General features: G+C 42.8%; 1 protein-coding gene across 2 annotated transcripts in view; it reads left to right on the forward strand.

Moving 5' to 3' along the window:
- Window positions 1–3,226: 3,226 nt before the first annotated feature.
- Window positions 3,227–17,350, forward strand: part of LOC122559112 (transcriptional regulator QRICH1-like) — a 75,667-nt gene continuing 61,543 nt past the window's right edge. Inside the window, exon 1 of one of the 2 annotated variants that reach the window (XM_043708423.1) lies at window positions 3,227–3,532. Coding sequence is in view for 1 of the 2 variants with exons in the window: in XM_043708420.1 (XP_043564355.1) it covers window positions 3,819–3,821 (3 nt within the window). In the remaining variant the exon portion in view is untranslated. Of the gene's footprint in view, window positions 3,533–3,664; window positions 3,822–17,350 lie in introns of those variants that run through there. The other variant, XM_043708420.1, reaches the window with a different exon arrangement.

The raw sequence follows: 17,350 nt of genomic DNA on the forward strand, positions 1-17,350 counted from the left end.
TTTCTCTCCCATTTACTTTTGTATGTTATGAACCTCAGCAACATTAACAAACTTGTCAAAGAACTAAAGATATATGTCGCTATCTCACTTTTATTTAGCTATAATGGTACAATTAAAATAATTAACTTTTTAATGATTTGGAGATGCCGATGCTGGACTGGGGTGTACATTGTAACATTGTAAGACACGGTATTTATAGCAAATGTTTACAGTGTGATGTAACTGAAATTATATATGGAAAAAGACCTGGATTGTTTGTTAAGTCTCTCATCTTTTAGAATGACCATGTTGGTTTCAGTTCTTTCTTATGTAAATCGCAAAACTTTTTTAAAAAGTTACATTCTCAAGTGAACCTAAATAATTGGTGTCATGTCAGCCCAGATAACGTATTGAAGGTGTGAGCTTCCCTCTGTGAGGCTGTCTGTGCCACAATGGTAAGACTGATTCTGATCTAAAAAAACGGATTTACAGAATTTTTTTTCCTAAAGTGTGGAAGCAGGCCCTTCAGCCCAACAAGTCCCCACCAACCCTCCAAAGAGTAACCTACCCAGCCCCATTTCCCTCTGACTAATGCACCTAACACTATGGACAATTTAGCATGGCCAATTCACCTGCCCTGCACATCTTTGGAATGTGAGAGGAAACGGAGTACCCGGAGGAAACCCATGCAGACATGGGGAGAATGTGCAAACTCCACACAGCCAGTTACCTAAGGGTGGAATTGAACCACTGAGTCACCGTGCCACCCCAATCTTACATGGATTGATGCAGTTTTTGAGCAAAGTAAAATTTAATTCTGCAAGTACAAATTCACCCACAAACTTATATGTGTATGTGTGCATGTGGGTGTGTGTGTGTGTGGAGGGGATGTTTATGAGTGTCTGTGAGAGATTATGTGTATGTGTGTGAGTGTAAAAGGGTATAAGTCTATGAGAGGGTATGTGTGGGAGTGTATGTGTGAGCGTATGAGAGAGGGTCTGCGTGCATGTGTGTGTGTTGGGGATGGGGATGGCCTCAACTGGGACTTTGGGTTCATGTCACACTACAGGTGACCCCATTGCACTATAAACACACCCACACACACACACAGAGCTGATGCTTCTAAATAAATCTGTTGGACTATAACCTGGTGTTGTGTGATTTTTAACTTTTTAATGATTTTAATTTTTGGATGTATAGTGAACAAAGTGCGATAATTACCAATAGACTTCGTACCGGTATGAATTGAAACGTGCTGTAGTAAACCAAGTCAGCTAAGTAGAGTTATGAATGAATGAATACAGATGCAGTATAGTAAACAAACAGCGATGAGTAGAGTTACCGGTACGATTTAATGAATGTGATTTCGTTTTAAGTGGGTTAATGGGAACATGCAGTTTTCTTTGTAAGAGGTTTATAATGCAATATAGTAGGGTTGACTTTTACATGAGATCTATGGAAAATACAAGATTTTTTGGTCAAAAATAAGGAGTCAACTTTTACATGAGTATGTACGGTAGTTAGTGATTCATTTGAATGACTGTTGGGATGGTGGGGTTTGATTTACAGCACAATCTTCCCAATAGGATCATGACTTGTGAGACAGAGTAGATAGAAAGAGATTGTGTCCACTTGTGAAAGGAATGAAAACGAGAGGGCACAGCTTTAAACTAAGTTGTAAAAGAAGCAAAAGCACCATGACAAAAATCTTTTCAGCCAGCGAATGATTAGAGCCTGTAGTGCAAAGAGTCTGGTTCAGTTGACGCATTCTAAAGGGAATTAGACCATTATCTGAATAGGAAGAATGTGCAGAGTCATAGGGAGAAGGCAGCAGAATGGCACTAATTGAATTGACCAATTGAAGACAATTACAAGCATCATGGGCTGAATGGTCTTCATGTGTGCCACAACATAGGTGACTGAGAGATAACTAATGGCCACAGCATTCAAATAGCTCCCATGCTGCTAAGAAATTTCAAAATATATTGATGGCTTTTTCCCACTCATAACCTTTTTACAGCACAAATTTCATAACTTTTCAAGACTCTTTTGGTTCTGAGAAGTTTCACACTGGACTCAAAATGTTACATTTGCTTCTTTCTGCACACATGCTGCCAGACCTGCTCAGTTTGTCAATCACTTCTTGTTTCAACCATGAATTTTTGTAGGGTTGCAAGATTTTACTTTATTGTTTCATGGCATGAAAACAGTGAATGAGAAGCCAGCATTTGTTGCCATCTGTGAGACTGCACGATGTAAGAGCAGAAGTAGGATATTCATACCATTGAGTCTGCTCTGCCATTCAATGAGATGATGGCTAATAGGATCACTTTCAACTCCACTTTCCTGCCTTTGCCCCAGAACCCTCAATATCTTACTGATTTAAAATGTATCTCTCAGACTTTAAGAGCCTTGATAACCCAGCGTCGACAACTCTCTGCAGCATAAAACCCCACAGGTTCATACCCTAATTTCACACTTTAAAGCACTTCCGTGTTGTATGACACTAAGTCCCCTAAGAATCTTGTATGTTGCGGTGAGGTTAGCTCTACTCCAGTGAGTAGGGGCCAATTTACTCCACTTCCCCTCACAAGGCAATCCCTCCATACCTGCTATGAACCTTCTCTGGATTGTCTCTGATGCGGGTATATATTTCTTTGGGTAAAGGGCTCAGACCCTCACAGTGTTTAGATATGGCCTGAGTTTTAGCAAGACCTCCCTAATGTCATTCTTTCGAGATATAAGCTACCATTCCACTGGCCGGCCTGCCTCACTCACTCACTCACGATACCAGCTTCTTGTGGTTATTAGGAGAAGTGCCATTTCAAACAGCAGGCAAGAGTCAAACAAATGACGGGGAGGGGAGGGGAAACAAGGTGGAGTTGGATGTGGAGCGGATACAGACTGACCATGGCCTCACTGAGCGGCACGCGAGGCCTGAGGAAAGCGATCAGCCTCCAGCGACTCCTTCGACGACAAGATGCAGCACGACCCCTTTAAGAGGACATCGGCCTGGCACTGAAACCTCGCGAGATTACTGCTGGAATGCGGCGCTGATTGGCGGGAGCTGAAGAACCGTACTGATTGGTGGAGACTGGAGGTTGGTGCTGATTGACCCAGACTGGATGGCGATGGTGATTCGTGGGATGGTGGTCCTCATTGGTGGGTGGTTGAGGGCGGCTCTGATTGGTGGAGGCCGGAGTGCGGCTCTGATTGGCGGAGGCAGATATGCGGTTCCGATTGGCGGTGACGGGAGTGCGGCTCTTCTGATTGGTGATGGCCGGAGTATGGTTCTGATTGGCGGAGGCCGAAGTGTAGCTCTGATTGGCAGAGGCCGGAGTCAGGTGCGCGGCTCTGATTGGCGGAGGCAGATATGCGGCTCTGATTGGCGGAGGCCGGCTGGCTGTAAGATGGCGGCTTAGTGAGAGTCTGAAGCAGGAGGATAAACAAAAAGGAGCCCGGGCCTTGAGGGGAGCCGCGCTGAGCCGCACCGCCCTCGCCTCAGGTCACCCGCCCAGCTGTCCGCCCGGTACCTCCAGTGTTAACGCCTGAGGTAAGCAGGGAACCGGGCGGCTGGGCCTCGCCAGGGGAAAGGGAAAAGAAAGAAAGGCGCGCACCCGCTCTCCTTACGGTAGTGCGCGCTCTCGCGGGAGATGGTGCCGTGCTCGCACCCGCGGGACTGCGCGCTGACGTCAGGCCCTCTCTGGCCGCAGGATCAGGGTTAGGGTTCGGGTTCGGGCCCGGGCCGACACCGAGGATCGAGCGGAGGGGGAAGGCCGCGGGCGTCGGCGACCTGCAGGGAAGCGGATACACAGGCCCCAGAGTGACCTGGGCCCGGGATGGTGAGGATGGCCGGGGCGGGCCGGGCCGGGCCGGGGGGGGAGAAGCGCTTGGCCAGCGGCCCCGGCAGCACTCAGCCGCCGAGGCTCCAGCGGCCTGCACAGCAGCAACGTACGTTTATGTAGCGCCGCATCATGGAGAGACGCAGCGGTCAGGGACCATGGGCCAGTTTGTGCTGATCCCACTCCCCACATCCCCCTGTTGACAGACGGCTCAAAGATCAGTCTGACCCAGCCTTCAATATGGGCAACAATTAACCCTCCACCACCCCCTGGGATAGAGGACCCCACAAAGATTTAGAATCTGAACTGAACCTTTCCATAAAATAAAGAATCAGAATTAGGCAATTCAGCCCATCAAGTCTGTGCCATTATTTCACGGGTTCATAGCTGATCCTATTATCCTCATTCCACTTTTTTGCCTTTTCCCCAATATTCTCGATTCTTTTACTGATTACACATTCTTTCAGATTTGTAAAACTTAATGACCCAGCCTCAACAGCCGTCTGCAGTGGAATTCCACTGATTCACTACGTCCTAGAAGAAGAAATTCCTAATTTCTATCTTAAATAGATGACCTTTTGTTCCTATATTAATTCCTTTTCATTTGCCATCCTCTCATAAGGGAAAACCACTCCCCATCTACCCTATAAACCTTCCTCAAAATCTTATGTTCCAAAATGGTATCCTCTCATTCCTTTAAATTCCAATGAGTGCAGGCATAACCTATTCAACCTTTTCTTCATTAAGCCTAAAAGTGTTATCAGGAGATTATTAATCTAGAAATTCAGGTAATGTCTGGTTTGAATCCTGCCATGTTAGATGGTGGAATTTAAATTCAATAAAAATCTGGAATTTAGAATCTACTAATGACTGTGAAACTCATCTGGCTCACTAATTTTCAGGAAAGGAAACCTGTCATTTTCATGTGACTCCAGACCCACAGCAATGTGGTGGAATCTCATGCCCTCTGAGCCAGCCGCTCAGTTCAAGGGCAGCTGCCCATGTCCCACAAGTTTAAAAAAAAGAGTAAACCCTCCATACCCAGAAATGCCTGTATGTCTACCCTTAGATAATAGGACCAAAAGAGCTGTGGTCTGACTAATGCCTTATATGGTTAAAGCAATCAATGGAGTATTTTTAATATTCTATTCTCATTGAATTAGAGGCCAAGATTCCTTATCTGTTAAACTTTTATGTTAGCTTTTTGCGATTTATGCACAAGGGGTATCAGCACTCTTTGGGTTAGAGAACTCTTAAAAATATGCACTAATAACAATGCGCTGAATAATATTCAGTTTCTCTATTTTTGCTGGCAAAGTGCATAACCTTCCATTTCACACGTGATACTTCATCTGCCAATTTTTGCCCAATTATTTAATTTGCCCTTGTCTCTGCAATATTTTGTCACTCACACCACTTGTCTTTTTTTTGTCATCCACAAACTTGGCTGTAGTACATCCACTTCCCTCACCGAAGTCATTAATGTATACTGTAAATAATTGTGACCCCGGCTCTGATCCCTGTGCTTTGGTTACAAGTTGCTATCCTTAAACTAGTTCTCCAATATCCCTTTCTGTCCTTTACTACTTGACTGAACAAAGAAAATTATAGCACAGGAACAGACGTTTCAGGCCCTCCAAGCCTGTGCCGATCCAGATAGAGTCATAGAGATGTACAGCACGGAAATGGACCCTTCAGTCCAACTCGTCCATGCCGACCAGATATCCCAACCCAATCTAGTCCCACCTGCCAGCACCTCGCCATATCCCTCCAAACCCTTCCTATTCATATACCCATCCAAATGCCTTTTAAATGTTGCAATTGTACTCTCCTCCACCATTCCTCTGGCAGCTCATTCCATATCCCTACCACACTCTGTGTGAAAACGTTGCCCCTTAGGTCTCTTTTCTATCTTTCCCCTCTCATTCTAAACCTATGCCCTCTAGCTCTGGACTCTTTTTCCCAGCCCAGGGAAAAGTCTTTGTCTATTTATCCTATCCATGCCCCTCATGATTTTATAAACCTCTATAAGGTCACCCCTCAGCCTCCGACATTACAAAGAAAGCAGCCCCAGCCTATTCAGCCTCTTCCTGTAGCTCAAATCCTCCAACACTGGCAACAATCCTTGTAAATCTTTTCTGAACCCTTTCACGTTTCACAACATCTTCCGATAGGAAGGAGACCAGAATTGCATGCAATATTCCAACATTGGCCTAACCACGCCCACTGTTGGAATTCCTGTACAGCCGCAAAGTGACTTCCCAACTCCTGTAGTCAATACTCTGACCAATAAAGGAAATCCTAATAAACGCCTTCTTCACTATCCTATCTACCTGCGACTCCACTTTCAAGGAGCTATGAACCTGCACTCCAAGGTCTCTTTGTTCAGCAACACTCCCTAGGACCTAACCATTAAGTGTATAAGTCCTGCTAAGATTTGCTTTCCCAAAATGCAGCACCTTGCATTTATCTGAATTAAACTCCATCTGCCACTTCTCAGCCCATTGGCCCATCTGATCAAGACCCCTTTGTAATCTGAGGTAATCTTCTTTGCTGTCCACTACACCTCCAATTTTGGTGTCAAACTTATTAACTATACCTTTTATGCTCACATCATTTATATGAATGACGAAACGTAGTGGACCCAGCACTGATCCTTGTGGCACTCCACTGGTTACAGGCCTCCAGTCTGGAAAAACAACCCTCCACCACCACCCTGTCTTCTCCCTTTGAGCCAGTTCTGCATCCAAATGGCAGGTTCTCCCTGTATTCCATGAGATCTAACCTTGTTAACCAGTCTCCCATAGGGAACCTTGTCGAGCGCCTTACTGAAGTTCATATAGATCACATCTACCACTCTGCCCTCATCAATCCTCTTTGTTACTACTTCAGAAAACTCAATCAAGTTTGTGAGACATGATTTCCCACGCATAGAGTAAGGAAAGAAATAAACAGCAGGAAGTGGGAGGAAAGTGGTGTTGGTATGGACCGAGAGGTTGTACAAACATTTGTTGCACATCGCAACACACAAATTTGAAACTCCCAGTACTGTGTTTGCAGTAAACTGGAAAATGCCTCATTTTGCTATAGGCCCGAGTGAGTGCCACCATCTTTATTCAGGGCAACGATTCACTGGATCCATGCAGCCGTCAACTTTGTAGGGGGCAGTATTCAGAGGGGCGCATGTGCAACCTTCCCTGCAGAGTGTGATGGGGAGAATTCACACAGAGCACATTCACACCCAGAGCAATTGATTTTTCTGGATTTGTTGCATCATTTTATATAAACGACTTGAATGTGAATATAGGAGGTACAGTTAGTAAGTTTGCAGGTGACACCAAAGTTGGAGGTATTGTGGACAGAAGAAGGTCACCTCAGAGTACAACGGGATCTTGATCAGATGGGCTGGGGAGTGGCAGATGGGGTTTGATTTAGATAAATGTGAGGTGCTGCATTTTTGAAAGGCAATTCAGGGCAGGACTTGTACACTGGTAAAGTCTTGGGGAGTCTTGCTGAACAAACAGACCTTGGAGTGCAGGTTCATAGTTCCTTGAAAGTAGATTCACAGGAAGGCATTTGGTATGAGGTTAGAGCATTGAGTATAGGACTTGGGAGGTCTTGCAGCTGGACAGGACATTGGTTAGGCCAGTTTTGGAATTTTGCGTGCAATTCTTGTCTCCTTTCTATCAGAAGGATGCTGTGAAACTTGAAAGGTTTCAGAATAGGTTTACAAGGATGTTGCCAGGGTTGGAGGATTTGAGCTACAGGAAGAGGCATAATAGGCTGGGGCCATTTTCCCTGGAGTGTCATAGGCTGAGGGATGATGTTTTAGAGGTTTATAAAATCATGAGGGGCATGGATAGGGTAAATAGCCAAATAGCAAATTTCCCTGGGGTGAGGGAATCCAGAAGTAGAGGGCATAGGGTGAGAGGGGAAAATTTAAAAGGGACCTAAAGGGCAACTCTTTCATGTAGCAGGTGGAATGAGAAGTGGTAGAGGTTGGTACAATCACAACATTTAAAAGGCATCTGAATAGGTATTTGAAAAAGGAGGGTTTAGAGGGATATGGGCCAAGTGCTGGCAAATGGACTAGATTAGTTTAGTTTAGTTTATCTAGTTGGCATGAACAAGTTGGACTGAAGGGTCTGTTTCTTAGCTACACATCTGACTGTGGGATCATAAAAGCGAACACTGCTCTGATTCAGCACTGGGCTCCCTGATGACCATTTTGTCAATATCTAGCTTCCTCAGTCTCTAATAATGGGTGTATTTTCACTCTATTAGTACTTTACTATTATTTTCTATCAGATCCTCTATCTAAAACTGTTGCCTATTTTCTAAGGATCTGTATCCCTCTGCTCCCTGCCCATTCATGTATCTGTCTCGATACATCTTAAATGACGCTATTGTGCCCGCCTCTACCACCTCTGCTGGTAACTCGTTCCAGGCACCCACCACCCTCTGCGTAACACATTTTTCACGCATATTTCCCTTAAACATTTCCCCTCTCACTTTGAACTCATGACCCCTCGTAATCGAGTCCCCCACTCTGAGAAAAAGCTTCTTGCTATCCACCCTGCCTGTACCTCATGATTTTGTATACCTCAATCAGGTCCTCCCCTCAACCTCAGTCATTCTAATGATAATAATCCTAATCTCTTCATACCAGGCAACATCCTAGTGAACCTCCTCTGCACCCTCTCCAAAGCATCCACATCCTTTTGGTAATGTGGAGACCTGAACTGTACACAGTATTCAAAATGTGTCCGTACCAAAGTCTTATACAAGTGTAACATGATCTGCCAACTCTCGTACTCAAAACCCCATCCGATGAAGGAAAGCATGTCGTGTGCCTTCTTGACCACTCTATCAACCTGCGTTACCATCTTCAGGGTACAATGGACCTGAATACCCAGATCTGTCTGTACATCAATTTTTCCCAGGATTGTTTCATTTGCTGTATAGTTCGCTCTTGAGTTGGATCTTCCAAAATGCATCACCTCTCATTTGCCCGGATTGAACTCGCATCTGCCATTTCTCCAACCAACTCTCCAATCTATCTATATCGATATTCTGCTGTATTCTCTGACAGTCCCCTTCACTATCTGCTACTCCACCAATCTTCATGTCATCTACAAACTTGTGAATTGGACCACCTATACCCTCTTGCACCTTGTATATGAATAAAAGGCTTTGGAATTTTGCTTAACACTGTTTACTAAAGGTATTTCGTGAAGCTCTTTTCGCCCTCTCAATTCCTCGTTTCAGATTAGTCCTACAGTCCCGATATTCTTCCAAAGCTTTGTCAGTCTTCAGTCGCCTAGACCTTCTGTCTGCTTCCTTTTTCCTCTTAGCTAGTCTGTTTCATCTGTTATCCCTGGTTTCCTAATCTTGCCGTTTGTATCCTTCATCTTCACAGTATATGAGAGTGCTGTATACATTTTAATATACTACCCCAATGCCATGGTCTCTTGTCTTATTAAGTAGGCATGTGTGTGTGTTACCTTGTCAAACACCTTTGAAAATACAAATATATTACATCTACTTGTTCTCCTTTATCTATCCTGCGTGTTACCACCTTAAAGAATTTGAATAAATGCGTTATCCCCTTTGTGATGCCTTGCAGATTTTGCTTGAATATACTATTTACTTCCAAATGCTCTGCTGTACGTTCTTTATAATAGACACTCGCATTTTCCCAATGATAGATGTTAAGCTCTGATGATAGTATGTGTTGTTTGTCGTCAATTGGTTTTTCTTCCTTTTTTCCCCATCCTCTGGTTTACCACAAATCTTTGTGGTACCAAAAATACCGCAAAAACATTGTTTTTTTGCTTTGAATTTGATACCGTTTTTAATAACCATGGTTGATTTATCCCCTTCCTAGAATCCTTCTCCCTCACTGGGATATATCTCTGCTGTGAGTTGTGAATTATCTTCCTAAACGTCTGCCATTGTTACTCACCATCTTTGTGGCTAAACTTATTTCCCAGTCCACTCTAGACAACTGTGTCCCCATTTGTTTGTAATTACCCATATTTAAATATAACCTAAATTTCTCACTCTCTTACTGAATACTAAATTCTACTATATTATGGCCACAGTTTCCTAGGGATCTTTTACTGAGTTTATTTATCCAATCTGCTTCATTATGCATTACTGAGTCCAGAATTTCTTAATCCCTGGAAGGGCTTTTGCCCGAAACGTCGATTTTACTGCTCCTCAGATGCTGCCTGAACTGCTGTGCTCTTCCAGCACCACTAATCCAGAATCTGGTTTCCAGCATCTGCAGTCATTGTTTTTACCTAATCCCTGGTTAGATCCAGGACGTACTATTCTAGGAAATTGTCCCAATTACTCTGTGATTCTTTCTCGTAGCTACCTCTGCCAACTTAGTTTTCCGAATCTGCATAAAGGTTGAAGTCGGCAATGATTAATGCAGTGTCTCTTTTACATACCTGCATCATCTCCTGATATATTTTCTGTCCTACAATATAGTTGCTCTTCAGAGGTCTCTGGACTGCTCAAAGCAGTACCATCTTCCCTTTATTTCTTACCTTCACCCATATGGATTCGATATCATCTGATCCAAGCTCATTTCTTGATGTCATACTTCCCCCATCTTTACTAACAAAGATACCCCACCACCTTTGTTTTGCTGTTTGTCCTTTTGAAAAATCACATAACTCTCAGTATTAAGCTTCTAGCTTTGACCTCATTGTAGTTAGGTCTCTAATGGCTTTAAGATCATGCCCACTAATCACTATTTGTTCTATTAACTCATTTAGTCTGTTCTGAATACTATGTACATTCAAGTAAAGAGCTGTTAATTTTGCCTTTTCACCATTTTTCTCCTTAAACCCTATTTGCCGCTATCTTTTTAATTCTTCGCTGTCTATCCCACTGAGTATCAGTATCTCTCAGTGGCTGCTGTAATGTGACTTTCACTTACCACTGTCAAAGCTCGCTACTGTATAGTTTAAAGACCTCCCTTCAGCCCTAGTTATTTGATTTTCCGTGGCACTTGAGCCAACTTGGTTCAAGAGAAGTTCCCTTCTACCCCAGCACTAGTGCCAGTGACCCATGAAATGAAACTCATTCCACCCACACCACCTTTGAGCTGCACACTTAATTCCTTGACTATTATCTTGGAGTTTCTGGTCTTTTAACTTGCCTCCCAACTGTTCACATTCTTCCAGCAGAACTTCTTTTCTAGTCTTATCAATGTCTTTAGTGCCAATGTGAATGTTGACAACTGAACCTCTCCCCTCCCAGTACAAGTTCCTCTCCAATCCTGAGGAGATGACCTTAACCCTGACACCGGACAGACAGTTCAGTCATCGAGGCTTTTGCTCACTGCTGCAGAGAACATAGACTTTGTTGTATTTGTAGTTTCCCCAATCATGTAGCATGTCCTTCATTTTCAGATAACCCACTTTAACCACTTCAATCAAACCAGCCTGAACCACACTTTCAGGCAGTATGTTCCAGAACACATCTGTTTTTTTACCAATTATTTTAAATCTGTGTCCTTTGTTTTCAATGCTTCCATAAACAGGAATAGTTTATCATGATCTACTCTGTCCAGACCCCTCAGGAATTTTGTGTCTGTCAAATCATTAGATTTGTGAACACTCTCTGCTCTTTCATATCCTTCACATTCACCCAAGGATCCCAACACTGACCCCTGGGGAACTCCATTACAAGGAATCTACTGGCCAAAAAAGCATGTATTAGTTGTTACTCTGTTTCATGTTAATTGGCCAATTTCTTATTCATGTTGCTACTACTCCTTTTATTCCATGAACTAAACTCTGCCCACAGTTAGTGAGTTTTGAGAAGATTTGTAGCTCAGGTTGAGGCTCTGGATTTAGGTTTGCTCGCTGAGCTGGAAGGTTCGTCACCGTACTAGATAATATCATCAGTGAGCCACCGGATGAAGTACAGGTGGTATGGCCCGCTTTCTATTAATGTGTTTAGGTTGCCTCGAGTTGATGATGTCATTTCCTGCTCTTTATCTCGGTGGATGGTAAATGGGATTCAAGTCAATGTGTTTATTGATAGAGTTCCAGTTAAAATGTCATACTTCTCGGAATTCTCGTGCGTGTCTCTGTTTGGTTTGTCCTAGGGTGGATGTGTTATCCCAGTTTGCCCAAAGTGTGTGCCATTATATGAATACCATTTGAAAATTCACGTACACCTCATCAACCCTCATTAACCCTCTTCAAACCACTGCAGCAAATTAAATCGAATTTTTCCTTAAGGAATCCTTGCTTGCTTTCTTTAACCTACTCTTGTCTGTGACTATTAATTTTGCCCTGAATAATCGTTTCTAGATGTTTCCCCATCTCCAAAGTTAAACTGATTGGCATGGAGTTGAGGGCTCAATTCTGCAGTTCTGCAGCACTTACTGAGTCTTGAGGAAAACTGAAAGGTTTTGGCTAGTGCATCTGCAATTTTCTTTCACCTCCCACATTGGTTGGATGCATCTCATCAACAGTGGTGCACTGTCCACTTCAAGCGCACACAGCATATTCAACGCCACCTCCGTTATCAGTTTTAAACTCGCGTATCTGAATTTCCTCCTTCATCATTGCCATCATAGCATCAACTTCCTTCATAAAGGATTCCTTTCATGCATCAGCCATGCCCTCTGCCTCAAGAATAAATCTGTCTTTTGAGCCTGAATCAGCCCACTTCTCCCTTTACCACCTTTTTATTGTATGTCTATACAATTTGTTTCCTGCCAGTCTCTTCTCATACACTCTCTGCTTCTCTCATTTGCTTTAACACCTCATTTCTGAGGGACATTTTGCCCTATTTTCAGTTGTAATTCCATTCGACATCTATCATAAATGATGTTTCCTTCTTTATCTTTGTTTTGTATCTGTAATGAGTAAAACACACTCTCTCTAATGAGTAGATTTCACAAATGGTAGTAAAATAACCAGGTCCCCTCTCTTTGTGATATTGAATAGGAGTTAATATACTAACCAGCGCACCAAGATATCTTCCTTGTTCTTCACATTATGCGTTCGCTTCCACCTACTTGAGAGGGCAGATGGGGTGGTCAAGAATTTGACTGCGCAGCATTTTAGTTCTTCACTGGATCTAAAGCCCTAAACTATAAATGGTCATTGTTTCAGGGGAATTCGAGAGACTTCTTTACCCAGTCAACAGTAAGAATATGGAGCTCACTTCCACAGAGAGTGGTTTCGATGGATAGAATAGATGCATCTAATGGGAAGCTAGAGAACACATTCTGGAGAAAAGAATAGGAAATGTGTTAATGAGATGAACTGAATAGAGTGAGAGGAGGTCTCTGTGGCATGTAAGCACCTAGACTAGTTGGGCGAAATGGCCTGAATTTGCTCCAGATTCTATGTAAATAAGATTAACCAGCATCTTACAGCAATTCACAAATTAGACAAAATCTGACATTGAGCAATAAATGAGACTGGTAAGAAATACTTAGTTGAAGAGATGGGTTTTTGCCAATCGTTGATGAGAGAGGTGTAGAGGTTCTGGAGGGTGACCACCAGTGGTGGGGACAAAGAATGGGACGAACACAGATGTGTAGAATCTTTCAGCACAGGAGGAGGCCATTCAGTCTATTGTATTGTGCCGCTCTTTGAAATTACTATCCATTTTGTGCAACTGCCTCTTATTTTTGTTTGGCTAGAATATTGAGAAGACCATTCAGTCCATTGTATCTGCTGAACCATTCAATACTATCGTAGTTGATTAACCACTTCAATGCCTTTTAATCACCTCATCTCCGTAACCCTGTGCACCACTGGTAATCAGAAATTGATCAATCCCTACCTTAAACATACATAGAGTCATAGAAATGTACAGCATGGAAACAGATCCTTCGGTCCAACGCGTCCATGCCGACCAGATAGCCCAACCCAATCTAGTCCCACCTGCCAGCACCCGACCCATATCCCTCCAAACCTTTCCTATTCATATACCCATCCAGATGCCTTTTAAATGTTGCAATTGTACCACCCTCCACCACTTCCTCTGGCAGCTCATTCTATACATGTACCACCCCCTGCGTGACAAAGTTGCCACTTAGGTTTCTTTTATGTCTGCCCCTCATCACCTATGCCCTCTAGTTCTGGACTCCCTGACCCCAGGGAAAAGACTGTCTATTTATCCTATCCATGCCCCTCATGATTTTATAAACCTCTATAAGTCACCCTCTGACGCTCCAGCCTCTCCCTGTAGCTCAAATCCTCTAACCCTGGCAACATCCTTGTAAATCTTTTCTGAACCCTTTCAAGTTTCACAACATCTTTCCAATAGGAAGGAGACCAGAATTGGACATGGTATTCCAACTGTGGCCTAACCAATGTCCTGTACAGCCGCAACATGACCTCCGAACTCCTGTACTCAATACTCTGACCATTAAAGGAAAGCATACCAAACGTCGCCTTCACTATCCTATCTACCTGTGACTCCACTTTCAAGGAGCTATGAACCTGCACTCCAAGGTCTCTTTGTTCAGCAATGCTCCCTGGGACCTTACCATTAAGTGTATAAGTCCTGCTAAGATTTGCTTTCCCAAAATGCAGCACCTTGCATTTATCTAAATTAAATTCCATCTGCCACTTCTCAGCCCATTGGCCCATTTGATCAAGATCCTGTTGTAATCTGAGGTAACCTTCTTCGCTGTCCACTACACCTCCAATTTTGGTATCAACTGCAAACTTACTAACTATATACCTCTTCTGCTTACATCCAAATCATAAACAAAGATTGAGCTTCCACAGCACTCTGTGGTAGAGAATACCAAAGGTTAACAACTCTCAAAAATATTTTCTCTCAAAACTAAGTGGTATCCTATAATTTTTAAATCGTGTCCTCTGTTTCTAGGCTCCCCAATGAGGCAGCATATCTTTCCTTCCTCTACCCTGTCTCTCCTTTCAAATATTTTGTAACCATACTCCTGTGCAATTGAAGCAAGAATTCATACTCCTGTACTCCATTCTTCAACAATAAAGGCTAACATTCTTTTAGCTTGCTGCACTTGTGTATTAGTCTTCAACTTATCAACAAAGGCACCCTGGTTGCTTATAGATTGACACTTTTCAACCTCCTAATATTTAAGGAATAGTCTGCATATCTACACCTCGTACCAAGTGATGACCTCATGTTTTCTCACATTCTATTCCATCTGCCATGTTCTTGCCCATTCACGAAGTCTGTCCTTCTGAAGCTGATAGCTTCATAACAGACATTTCCACTTGGCATTGGATCATCCACACATCTTGTGAATATTACATTTGGTTGCCATTTTCAAGCCATTAGCAATCTGCTGGGACTGGATGTTTTCTGTACTCTACTAGTCACAGCCTGCCAACATGAGAGTGATTCATTTATTCCTTTTTTTTCTGTTAACCAATCATTAATCTATGATAGTATGTTACTTCCTATCTCATGTGCTTTTCTTTCTCTACTCATCTTTCTATGGTGGACTTCATCAAAAGCATTCTGAAAATGTAAGTATGTCACACCTATCGGCTTTATAAATTTTGTTAGTAATGTCTTAAAAGCTCCCGAGTTAATCAAAGGCAATTATACATTTGCAAATTGTACTGACTTTATCACGTCATTATCACCCAAGAGTCTGTTTATCCCATCCTTTATAAAAGGTTCTGATCTTTTCCCTCCTGTTGATATAAGGCTAACAGATCTGTCATTGTGTTCTCTCTCGCTCCATTCTTAAATAGAGGTACCATTTGTTGCCATCCAATCTGTAGTGATTAATCCAAAATCTGTAGATTTTTAGAATGTAATTGCCAATGCATTGACTATCCAGTCTCTCCTTAAAATAGTGAATCAGATAGGTTTTTCTGACAATCAGCCAGAGTTTCATAGTGAGATGAGACTTTTAATTCTAGATTTTTTTCATATTGAATTCAAATTCCACCATCTGCCATGGCAGATTTGAACCCAGGTCCCCAGAGAATTACTAGGGTCTTCAGATGAAATGTCAACCTCCCCTAGAAGTTAGAAATGTTAAAAATAGAAAAGAGGAATGCCATGAAAAGCTTGAAACAGTTATTGGAGACTGTGAGCCAGTGTTGAGGGGAGGTGAGGGCCTTAGTGGTATTATCTCTGGACTGTTAATCCAGAGACTCAGGGAAAATTCTGGCAATCATGCTTGAATCCTACCAGAGCAGTTGGTGGAATATGAATTCAATAAAAATCTGGAATTGAGAGTCTAATAATGACCATGAGACTATTGCTTGTGGAAACACCCATCTGGTTCACTAATGTCCTTAAGGGAAGGAAACTGCCAACCTTACCTGGTCTGGCCCACATGTGAATCCATAGTCACAGCAATGTGGTTGACTCTTAACTGCCCTCTGAGCAGTTAGGGATGGGCAACATTCTGTGAATAAATTTTTAGAAAGTTTCGAGTGAACGGAATTTTGGTTGGCATGGCTTTAGGCCTGAAATGAGTTAGCAGAGCTTTGGATACGGAGGGTGTGATGGGAGTTTCAATTAAAGCAAACCATTTTGAATGCTTGACAGCATTGGTACACAGGAAATTGGGCTGTGAGCAAGTTAATGTATACAAAGTAGAGAGAAGAAGTGAAAAAGGCATCTTGAGAGAAATTAGGGATAGGCAACACCTGGTCTTGGCAGCGATGTCAACATTCCATAAAATAACTTCTTAAAAGAGGAGCTGGGCACCATGGTGTTTAGGAGAGTGATATGTGGAAGGCCAGGGGAAATTTTCCCAGAGATTTGGTTTGTTGGGGAAGAGGTGTTGCAACAGGAGCAGCTGAAACATTGGTCAGGTCTTTGTGACAAAGATGTTTGTGAGCTCGCACTTTTATTTGTCATGGCATTGTTACAGAGAGTAGTGTTTATTTCCTACCTGTAATTATCCTTGCAGAGGTGATGGTGCATACCTGTGTACGAATATAAGAACTAGGAGCAGGAAGTGGCCATTCATTCCCTCAAGCCTGCTCTGCTACTTAATGCGATCATGGTTGATCTTATCTTTGCCTCAACTCCACTTTCTTTCCCATGCTCTGTAACCTTTCAACCCATCATTAATTAAAAATCTGTTCATCTCCTGAAATGTACTCAACATCCTCCGAACTGTGGAGGAATGAATTCCAGATTCCCAACTTTTTGGGAGAAGTAATTCCTCCTCCTCTGTTTTAAATCTGCTTCCCTTTATCCTAAAACTATGACCCCTCATTCCAGATTACCAGATGAGAAAGCATCTCTCTGCATTTACTTCTTCAATCCCTTTAGCATTTTACATGCCTCAATTTGATCATGTTTCATTCTTCTATACTCGACAGTGTAGGCTTAAACTGCTCAGTCTCTCTTCATAAGACAAACCACTTATCTCTAGAACAAGTTAATGGACCTCCCCTGCATTGCTCCCTCATACATCCCTCTTCAAGTAAGGATATCAAAATTGTATACAGATTACAGATTAGATCACAGTGTGGAAACAGGCCCTTCGGCCCAACAAGTCCACACCGACCCGCCGAAGC

The sequence above is a fragment of the Chiloscyllium plagiosum genome, chromosome 18, assembly GCF_004010195.1.
Source record: "Chiloscyllium plagiosum isolate BGI_BamShark_2017 chromosome 18, ASM401019v2, whole genome shotgun sequence".
Taxonomy (NCBI): domain Eukaryota; kingdom Metazoa; phylum Chordata; class Chondrichthyes; order Orectolobiformes; family Hemiscylliidae; genus Chiloscyllium; species Chiloscyllium plagiosum.